Source organism: Erigeron canadensis, chromosome 6 (genome assembly GCF_010389155.1).
Source record: "Erigeron canadensis isolate Cc75 chromosome 6, C_canadensis_v1, whole genome shotgun sequence".
In the NCBI taxonomy this organism is placed as follows: Eukaryota; Viridiplantae; Streptophyta; class Magnoliopsida; order Asterales; family Asteraceae; genus Erigeron; species Erigeron canadensis.
The window spans coordinates 42,108,691-42,120,130 of NC_057766.1; the positions used below are offsets into that span (position 1 = coordinate 42,108,691).

The 11,440-nt window shown below is 33.6% G+C and overlaps 2 protein-coding genes across 2 annotated transcripts; both read right to left on the bottom strand.

The window, feature by feature from the left end:
- Positions 1 to 1,132: 1,132 nt before the first annotated feature.
- LOC122603861 (wound-induced protein 1) lies at positions 1,133 to 2,159 on the bottom strand. The gene is made up of 2 exons (XM_043776694.1): positions 1,762 to 2,159; positions 1,133 to 1,661 (listed from the first exon to the last, which is right to left on the bottom strand). Exons 1-2 carry the CDS (start codon positions 1,927 to 1,929, stop codon positions 1,503 to 1,505), a joined length of 327 nt encoding a protein of 108 aa, XP_043632629.1. The 5' UTR covers positions 1,930 to 2,159; the 3' UTR covers positions 1,133 to 1,502.
- Positions 2,160 to 5,811: 3,652 nt separating this feature from the next.
- LOC122605589 lies at positions 5,812 to 8,258 on the bottom strand. Its single transcript, XM_043778549.1, has 2 exons — positions 8,151 to 8,258; positions 5,812 to 7,773 (listed from the first exon to the last, which is right to left on the bottom strand). Exon 2 carries the CDS (start codon positions 7,679 to 7,681, stop codon positions 6,017 to 6,019), a length of 1,665 nt encoding a protein of 554 aa, XP_043634484.1. The 5' UTR covers positions 7,682 to 7,773; positions 8,151 to 8,258; the 3' UTR covers positions 5,812 to 6,016.
- Between the last annotated feature and the right edge of the window lie 3,182 nt (positions 8,259 to 11,440).

The following is an 11,440-nucleotide window of genomic DNA, read 5'->3' on the forward strand; positions in this document are numbered from 1 at the left end:
TAACTTTTTTGATCTTGAATTCATTTAATCAAATCGTATATTATCAAAATCGTTTCATTATAGGAATTTAAATATCTCTAACTAGATAATGATATCACAATTCGATTCATTGAAGTTACGGATTATGCGGGTTCATTTCTTTTACGGGTAGCAATTGTTTTAATAAAGACATGGGGTGTAATTACAATTATTCCTGATCAAATACGATATTTAGAGCAAATATGCAGCCACAAGATACTGATACTGTCAATCTCATTTAAACTAATTTTCACTATCCAAGTAGCACAATACCATTAGGTTTCTAAATATGTTCAACTAAGTTTAAATTTTTTTTTGGTATTTAAATGTTGAACATATATATTATTGATTTCAATGTCAATATTAAAACTTTTAAAAAATAAATTTAATATTCGCACATCGTGCGGGTAAAAAAACCTTGTATATATATATATAATTTAAAGATTAGTATTTGATTACAACTAGGTAATTATGAATTAGAAATCTTTTTTACTTACACTAAAGTAACACATGTCGTGCAGAGAATACGCCAAGTGTCAATTAAAAACCTGTTTTATATTAAAACCAAAAATTAATATCAAATTAGAATTAAGTAATTATGAATTAGAAATCTTATTTTAATAACCCTAAAAGTGACCTATGTCGTGAAATGAATGCATAAAGTGTCAATCAATTTAATACATAATTCTGTTTTAATATATTGGTTAAGATAAAAGAAAAAGTTCTGTATCAAAATAGAGTTAACAATGGATAAAGTCAGAACCAATCTTCTAAGACATCCATAATTCCATATATTGAAATATTCTCCAGTCTCCACTATAAAGTTACACACATTTGCTAAGATTGTATTATCTATCTGATTGATATGAAAATATCTAATACAAGCAATGCTAACTTGACGTTTATTCCATCTCTTAATTTTATTGATGTCACACAAATTGCTGTGATTCATCTCAACATTAGATATTAACAAACCAATCTCAAACTGTTTAACTTTTTAATTTGGGAGAAAAAAAGAATTGAACAGCAAATTAATGTTCCCATAATTAGGATCATGCATATGAATATGATTATGAGATGAAACTCCAAATTTTATCCATTGCGAAAAAGTTTATAAGATCAATATAAAACAATTTTATTAAAGAAAAAGCTGAAAATAACCAAGAATAGGAACATATTCCCATCTTGGATTACAGTTTACAAATACAAATACTGAAATACCAATACACACGAAGAAAAAACACACAAACAGAAAACCAAACAAACAACCGACCAAATCAAAAGACGTAACCAAACAGTCCCCGCGAATCTCAGCCGCACATCTTACATCCTAAACAGACACGTAAGACACCACGGTACTTCAACCCATAGGAAATTGCACCCTTCAACTTTGACTTTATTCTTTTATTCAACCAACACGATAACTTTACTTGTAGTAAAGATAAAAGTACCAAACAAGAGACCCGGACCCGATCGTCCTTTTCTTATATTGCAAGTACCAAACCCGGAACCGATTTCCCGACCCGGTTTGACAAGGTGCTTTCCCAAAGGGAAGGACAATGGAGCGATTTAATCGCTGCAGATTTTACAGCCTCGCTACCGAATCGAGTTACAGTCAGCGAAGTATTGAAATACTCCCGCACCTGCATTTTGATAAGAAAAAATATTAGTTCTTACATTTTACAATTTACACACAACGACCTATATATATTTTAAAAAACCATGTTTATATTATATACATACCTGAGTGATAACACCATAGGAGTTAACAGTCCAGGCGTGAATCCAGTAGATATCACGGACCTGATCACAGCCTTCAACAATAACAGTTGATCCAAAGGCGTCAATAGAAAGAGGAACGAATTCAAAGGATTCTTCAGTATTTGCTGTGCCAGTAAGCAAGCGCATCATATACTGGTGAGAAGGAGGGCCATGGAACCACCATTCAAGGTCAGGTGCTAATAGCTTGTGCACAGTGGTGACGTCACGAGAGCTTAGGGCATGGTATAGCTGGAGCACCACGCTCTTGTTTATACTGGAATCCTCCAGAACTTCTTGAGAGTTAGCCAGATCGTTTAAAAAGAAAGCAAGTTTGTTTTTTAAGAGTATTTTACAAGACGATAAGAAAAGGACAATTGGAATTTATTTTTCTTTTTTTTTTTTTAGATCCGGGAGAGTTGGGAATGGATGTTGAGGGAGGAGACCCGATTGGATGTTTTTATAAGAGGATGTTTGGGGGTATTTTCGGAATTTAACAACTTAATTTCGCTTTTTATGCGTGCGCGTCTATGAATCTACTTTCATTCTACCTAGGAACTATATACACATTGTTTGTTTGTTTGTTTTGGATATATACTTTGGTCACTAAAATCTGAGCGTATATGATTCTACTTGACACTACAAAATAAGAATAATAAGATAATAGTAATTACATCATATCTTTAATAGAATTATTATTAGATAAAATGGTTTATATAGTTACGACTTCTTTAAAAACTAGCTCTTCTATTTCTAATAAAACTCAAAGATTTGATAGATATAAAAACATCCAATCCATAATTATACCCAACACTCCGTTGCACATAATTTAAAGACATATGAATCATTAATATCTTACTAGATAAAACAGAATGAAATTAATATTTAGTTTAATAAAAATACATAATTCGTTCAATACTTATCATGTGGATGTTGCCTTATTATAATTATTGCTAGAAAAACTCAATGAAGCGAAACCATTGTTAAAAGAAAAATAAGTTGCAACACGTATATCTTCCCTTCATGTTCACATCTCTTAGAATGCTTGCAGTTTGCACAATCCAATATCATAGACCAACAGATTTGATAGTTTGACTTTCACATAGTCAAGTATCTTAATAACCACATATCGGTTTGATTATCACATGAACAAATCCCTTACATATTACTTTCTTCACCTATGGTTCACATATCTTAATGATTAAACATGATCATTCATCTCAGTACATTTTCTAATTTTCGTAATCACATTATATATGGCCATGATACATTATAAGCTACCTGTTCATTGTGACTGAAGATGTTCAAATCTCAAATAATCAGTTAATTGTTTCATCACGTACCTTCGAACATTATGTAAAAGTTATTAGGACCATGGCAATGGGAGCGGCATGGAGCTAGGCATGCCCATGCCTAGCAGCAAACACCGCCGCCAACGTCAAGGCATGGGCTAGGCATGAGAGATTCAGGCATGGATTGCCGCTTAGGCATGGAAGAGAAAGAGAGATATATATAACGATTTAAGGAGAGATAGGAAAGAGAGTGGATATGATTTAAGGAAAATAGTAAAGAGATTGTGAGGCATGAGGAAGCATGGTTGCCATGAGTTAGGTATGCAATGATGTAAAGGTGTGTTATTGGTGAATTGCTAGGCATAAAAATGACCATTGCCATCATCCTTACATACGTAAATAAATGTTTCAGCTTCTAAAAAGATGATAATGCGAAGTAAAAATTGACTTATACAATAATTTATACGAGAGATTAATATGTAGAGAACTTTACTCTACTACAACGGTAATAGAGAGACTATTTGTAGGTTTCATCTAAAAATTGAATAGTGGACCTTTTCCTCTCAAGCCAAGAAAACCAATTATCTAACATTGCTTGTTTTACTTATACAATAATATAATCAAATAATATAAGGAAAAAAAACATGAATCATTAAATAACATGTTCCATAGTAATATTTCAATTATTGGTCAGATCTGGACAAACAAAAGCAACACATGGTGTTTGTTTTGAAGGTTAAAGACAAACGACGAGTCTCATAATTTCAGCCTTGAAAAGGATATGATGGAAATATATGTGCAGCCTCACTTTGGATATATAATACACGCCCTTATTTATTTTATTTTTTTTTAACATTAAAAGCATCATATTTTCATTAACACAGGGAAAGAAAACTAGCGAGTAGCTAGCACCACAACAAGGTACATAATAACAATTAGATGGAAAAAAATTTCAGAAGACAACATTACACATTGAAACAATTCCATCTTTGCCAATCTATCTCAGTTCTACGGGCTCGATTTCTAAGCCATAGGAAGCTTGATCCTTTAATTTCTTTCATTGCGAATCGGATAGATAGACTTTTGTTTGAGAAAATACAATCGTTACGTACTTTCCAAATCGTCCAACAGTAGGCAAGAATAACCAAGCTGACGAGTTTCCTTTTCCTTGGCAAGATGTTGTTCTCCTTATGATACTCGAAGAGATTCCTGATGGTGAGCGGTTTTTGAACAGGAAGGTTACACCAATGCGTGAGGAGGGACCAGAGTGAATTAGCAAAGGAGCAGTCAAGGAATAAGTGGTAAGCAGTTTCATCATGATTGTTGCACAACTTGCAAGTAGGTGTGATGCCCGGAATATTTCTTCCAATCAACTGGTCAGCGGTAGCAATCCGATTCATCTCTAGTCGCCACCCCAGGTTGTTTACTTTCAATGGTGCAAAGTTGTTCCATGGGAAACTCCAAGGATTGGGACCAAAACTTAAGGACTGGATCTGATCTTTCATTGATTTAACACGCCCTTATTTTTACGTATGAAACAAACATAGTGGAAGTTAATGTATAATATAAACAATGAGTTCTTAACAACCACCCGCCCAATAATTTACCATATGTTTAATCTAATTAATAATGTCAAAAAATAGTGATCAGTGGACATCTACATTCTAATAATATGATCAGGACATTATTTCGAAACAGAAGCTGTATGATATGAAACCAATAGAAACATATTATGATTTTTCCAGAGGGTATAGTGACCATCTAATAGTAGTGAAAGCAACACCAAGGAAATCGATATCTTTGATAATTCATGTTGAAGGAAAAGTTTCAAGAAATTTACAGAGTATATCTAATATCTTTTCCATACGCTCTTCTAGCTTCTCTGCCCACCTGAACTAAAATGCAAAGACTCAGGATACATTGTATAAGAGGCTTAACATAACGATTGTAACAAAGGCATTCTGGACTTCTGGTAGACAGGCACAGGGGTTCTACTATTATAATCCAATGCCGTCAATATTACTGTTCCATAACTGCAACTGAATGTATGATTGGCTGATGGCCATCTCCAATGCTATGGATGTCCATAGTCGTCCCTTAGCTGTCACATCATATCCTTACAAATCTTTAAAATCTTTTTAAATCCTTTAAATTCTTTAACTTAACCTCCAATCATACAAACATCCCTACATATGATTATTTCATATACAAATCAAAAATAAATACTATGGATATCCTAAGGATATCTAAAAACATGTCCTTAACTATGGACAAATACACTATGGACAAGCAAGTATGAACACACTTCAATGATATGAGCAAGAAAGAACAATCAAGGATATGGAAGGATATGCTAAAAGTAAAAGACACCCCATTGACAGTCTACTTTTATGAAGATGATATGGAATATTACATACACATGGGGCAGCATATATTGCAGAAATGTTCAGCAAATGGTTAAATGACCCAAGCAGGGATAACCGTATCCTATGGCATAAAAAGGTGAGTTTACATTGGCTCCTGATGTAAACTTTAAGATAGATAAATAAACAAATTAGCAGAAAACGATACCACAATTGAAGTAATTAGCAAAGATTGCAGTAAAAAGCTCAACATGTGTTTCAGGCTAAACCAAAGATGGGTGACAGATCTGCAAGACTGCAACGGGTATTTAGCATGTCCGAAAAACATAAAATTTAAACGAGTGCTTAACTGAAATTAAAAGAGTGTATGAACAACGAAATTCATCTTAAATACTTAAAACTTCACATTCAGATAGTGTTTCCTGATATATGTCACCATTGAAAAGTTGAGAATACAACAAGCAGAAAATGTAAGAAAAAGATGAACTTTACAGAACAGAAAAGCAAAATCTCAAATACAGGGGAAAAAAGATACGCGTATGCTCAAAAAACTTACAGATCAAATGTTATTTCAGCTTAAAACTTTCAGTTGGCTTCTCGATGTATAACAGATGGAACAGGTGGGTCCAAAGTTACATCGTTATCTCTTGAACGAGAATCTTCTTCCACTACCGATACATTTTGATGTTCCAGTTGAAACCTGCTAGGACTTGGTGATTTGGATTTGTACGGCAACGAGACATTATGAGGTGGAGAACTCTGACCAGATCTGAAATCAAATTCTTCTTTTTGTGGCAAAGTTGATATAGGAATATCACGAGTCTCGTCCCCAGGTTTCTTGTAAAACTTTTCTTCCTTGATGTCATACAAATTACCAGTGCGGACTTCCTGAGCAAGTGTACACCAGCAACAAAAGAGCCAAGATGCACAATCAGCAACAGCAGGTCTACCACAACAGGACTCAGATGGAGGAAGATTGAATCTTTTTCTCATTTGAATTCTCCAAAAGCCACCATAAAGCAAACCAAATACACACAGAAATATCCCGGTAACCCCCAATGCCTCTCGTGCAGTCTCATTGTCGATATTAACGGCAGCCAAATTAAATATCCAAAAAGGTGCCAAACAAAATAAAAGAAATGTTGCTATATGAACGTACATGTTACCAAATCCAAGTCTCTCCATATTCCATCCAAAAACGCAAAAACTACAAAATAGCGAGAGATATGCTAGAGAAATATCCTGCCAAAAGTCAAATATACCCCCACTCCATTTTGGACTAGTTTCAACAATTCCTTCATCTCGTGGAGTGAATGAGAATCTTCTTTCAAAAGATTTGACCCTTGGTTGACTTGTCCCGCTGCTACTAGCGTTATCTTGTTTAAGTTGAGACTCTTCATCAGAAGTAGCCGTATCATAGTCTTTCCCCAGAGGGCTGAGAACACTATATACGCCAGCTATTGCAGGGGCGCCAATTGCTACAGAAATTGTTATCGCCACCCCTATGGCAGGTCTCTCTGATCTCCTGTATCCAACATTTAGACCACACAAAGCATATTGTGCAAAACAATTTAAGTTGAGAAGTAAGATAACAACCAACATGTGTGCCCATTCATGAGGTTTATAAGTTCCATCTTTGCAGTATATCTTTCTTAATTTAGAAACATCTTCTGATTTCCATCTTAACAGGAGCACAAGGTGATAAAGCCGTTGTGGATGTTGGTACAGACACATGAGAGTAAAGAGCGCATTCAGAATTTGATTATTAACTTCAAACCATGCATCTCTATCAGTTTTTTTCGGAAGGGCCTGGTTCAACATACCCGTCATAACAAGAAAAAGTATCGCACCCGACACAGCAACGGCTAAAACCCAGATCAACAGAACCATATTCATTGGGTTTCTTATCCATTCTTTAGCTAGTTTTTGAAGAGACACCCAATCAATCTTCTTGGAGAAAACTCTAGAAAGGCGATCTCGAATTGCTTGGCTTTTGCTAGAAGGTACAGTACGTGAAAATTGATCTCTATCTTGGGCAATCCGTTGGAACTTTGCAGTCGGTGTACCTAGATTACCAAAAACAAGAAAACTTGGCGTCCTGCTTATCACGCCACCATCACTAGGAGTTTGAGCATCCGCGTCCTTAAGAAATCCCCTCCTAGAAGTTTCTATGTGCAAAGGAGCACGAGTCTTGATTTTACTTCCATTAACTTTATCGTCTGTAATTCCACCATTATCATTTGAAGACATTGTAACCTAATCCCAAATACCCAATATCGTCGAGTTTCAAAATCAATGGTGGCAGCGTTCTATATCCGAGATAAATACAAGCTCATATCAACCTAAATAAAAAATATTTTAAACCATCAAAGCTGCAACCTTTCTGTCTCCCATAAACTTGGGTAAGAAACAACTACTCCCTAAACTCAAGATAACTAAGTTTTAAAGTAACAATTGATTGACTTTCAACAGCTAATTAATCCTTAAAGTGAAGGTCAAACTTAAAGTTGTTAAACAAATTCAACCTATATCAATAATTAAAAAAAACCTCAAACAGAGAAACAGTTAAAAAGTAAGTCATATCGAAAACCCTACGGCAGTCAACACGTATATCTATATCTATATGTATCTCTATATAGGTGAAAAGTGAAATTTAAAAAAAGCATAAGCGTAAGAATAAAGCAAGATCTGAAAGAAAGAAAAGAATAAACAGAAGTACCTGAAGGAAACGAAAAAGAAGAACTCAAAAATTCATCTTCAATTCCATGAAAATAAAAGAGCTTTCTACTTTTTGTGTTAAAGAACAATAATAATATGTGAAGATGATGGAAGCAGTTTGGGGTTTGACTGAATAATGACCGTATGATAATTAATACCCAGTAGACAGCGGTATTGGTTTTTAAATGAGAAGTTACAGAAACAGTCCTTTTGGATTGTTGTATAACCAGGTTTGGACCTTGTGGTATCATTGGCTTAAGTTGCGTTTGGTTTGAAAACAAAATGGGATGCGACATTCACAAAATCCAAACCATGAAACGAGATGTCATCATTCACTTAAATGAGTTTGGTTTGAAGGAAGTTGTGAGTGAAAATGTTTGAATTTTTATAAAATTATTAGTTTATTTTGACTTTAAAATGAAGAATAGCACTACTTGTAAAAAGATATTACACATCATGCATTAATGATGGCCACCCAGTTGGTCAAATTGTCAAAAGTGCTCTCGGTTTTACCCAAAGTTTTGAGTTCGATCCTCAGGGATGGTAAACTCAGGTTTTTTTTTTCCCGAATACTAGTAGACCCATAATCAGCATCTCATTATTTAGGGTACGTATAAAACTTCATTATTATACAGTGAAATTTTCATTATATGTTAATCGAATGCTTAAATAAAAAAAAAAGAACCAAGTACATGTAAAGAGTCTTTACATGCTGAAAATATCTACATAAATATAACTTATATTGACTTACAAACCTATTGCTTCCTAAGCAATAAACTCATTGCTTTACGAAAAATTTGCAAATAGGATGAGTTAAAACCTATTAATTCCCAACCAACATTGGATATGGGTACTGTCGCCTTTACAACAAGTCGCGCCTTCAAGTTAATTCTTCGTTTTTCATTATTAACACGTGTTTTTTTTTATATCTTTTGAAAATAAAATATGATTTAATGTAACATGGTGTGTGCTAGTATCTTAATTTAGTTAGTTTAGTTGAATGAAAGCGAGTTTTTAGTCTATATCTAGAAGGTGGTGTCATTAATCAGGATAGAGTATTGTATTATATTTAGTTACAAATATAATATGATTTGCTGTCACATGGTTAGTTAAATGTCTTGTTAAAAAATGGCTATTATATTTGAGTAACACATGTCGACCATATTATAATGGGCTTTCTCGAACTTTGTTAATTATTCTAATTTTAAGTTTTAATACAGGGTTAATTTATTAAGATTTTTACAAACTTTGCAACTGTTTCTTAACAGCTATCTTTTACAAACCAAAGCCTTTAAGATGGTGTTTGGTTCATGAAATCTCAAGTAATTCTATGGAATTGGAATATAAAATTCTTTCTTTACCATATTTGGTTGGAATTCCCTTAAAATAAAGAATTCACAAATCCTTCGCTTCACCCATGGAATATTTTCAATTCTTGTAACATTTTAACAAAAAAAGCCCCAAAACAATACAAAACTTTCTTCCATTGTATTTTCTGGTGCAGTCATCGTTCTTTGCTGTGCAACCACCACCGCCACCTCCTGCCGCCTTGACAGCCACCACTAGTGATTACAACCTCCATGGCAGCCACCTTGCCACCCACCTCGTTGCTAGGCCACCACCTCGACACCAACCTCCTTCTGCCGTTGCAGCAACCGTCTTCCGCCATGGAAGCCACAACCTACCGTCATGGCAGCCACCACTAATGATTAGAAATTTAGTCCCGCCACCCACTTTGTTGTTGTGTTCTTTTTTCACACTTATTTTGATTAATAGGGTTTCAATGATTTTGAAGGAAAAATTTAAAAAAGAAGAAATAAAAAATAAAAATGGGATTTGGGAAGAAAGAATCAAAGATAATGAATGGATGATCTTGATGTTCCTGTGTATAAAGGTGAAAAGAACAAAGGGGATAAAACTAATCAGTTTTGTCTCATATATTTTATAATTATTATTATTATTATTATTATTATTATTATTATTATTATTATTTATTAGGTGTATAAATATAGATGTAAGGTTAATCTTGTCATTTTACATATTTTTATAAAAAAGTCGTTGTGTTTGTCTCATTATTATTATTATTATTATTATTATTATTATTATTATTATTATTATTATTTATTAGGTGTATAAATATAGATGTAAGGTTAATCTTGTCATTTTACATATTTTTATATCAAAATTTCTTTAACTGAATTCCATTGAATTCTAACCAAACACAAGACACATTTAGAAACTTTCAAATTCCAACTTCTTTAAAAACATTATGAACCAAATTGCCCCTAATACCGTCTTTAACGCTAGGTGTATTGCCAGCGTCTTCCGTCCAATACGCCGGAAGTTCAATGCGGTGGGTTAAAGGCGTCGGCGTTTTCGTCAGCATATCCCCTCAGCACGGATGTCACCGCGCTGCTACTCTTGACGTATTGGCTTCTTTTATCTGTGCATTTATTATGTATTTATTAATTTTTCCTTGTAAACCTAAATCTGTTAAAAAAAAAAGTAATTAACTGTGTTTATTTTGGTGTTCAACGAAGAAGAAGAAGGGTTTGGTGGGGGTCAGTCTTTTCGTCCACTTTCTTTTTTATATTATAATTGTTTTTTTAATTTACACCCCTTTGAATAATATACTTTGTATTTAAAACCCTTCTAGTATTACTAAGTGTTAAAAGCAGATCACTTATAGGAATTTTTTGGATTTTACGTTTTGATTTTTGATTAATAAAATACTTTTATTAATATGATATGTTTTTTGATTTAATATAATGTGTTTTACAATTTTATATAATGTAGTTTTAAAATATTAATATAAATGATGACGTGACATCAACAAACTGAGTTTTCAGTGTGGGGTTAATGATAAAATTGATTCAGTGTGGTGAGTCAGTGTATTTATGACGTGTCATCAATAAATTGAGTTTCAGTGTGGTAGGTTAAAAATGGTGTAAGTATCTAAAAACGATCATACTCTAGATTTTTGACCGGAAACAAACACACAAGACAAGTAAAACAACAGATATGTGAAAAGCAACATTAGCCTAGATCGTAGACCGTGGTTAAGAGTTAACATCTATATGCCTGCCGATTTCAACTACAGCAGACAAATCATCCAGTAAAAATAAAGAAACATTTATATGCCTGCCGATTTTATGTTCAGCTCTATACAGAAACATTAATTAGCTTACACTTTGTAGCCAACAAGAAGAAAACCAACACCTTCCCAATATCTACATCACTGTTTAAAAGGTTGTGTATCATCTAATGTTTCTTGTCGATGAAAGTAAAAAG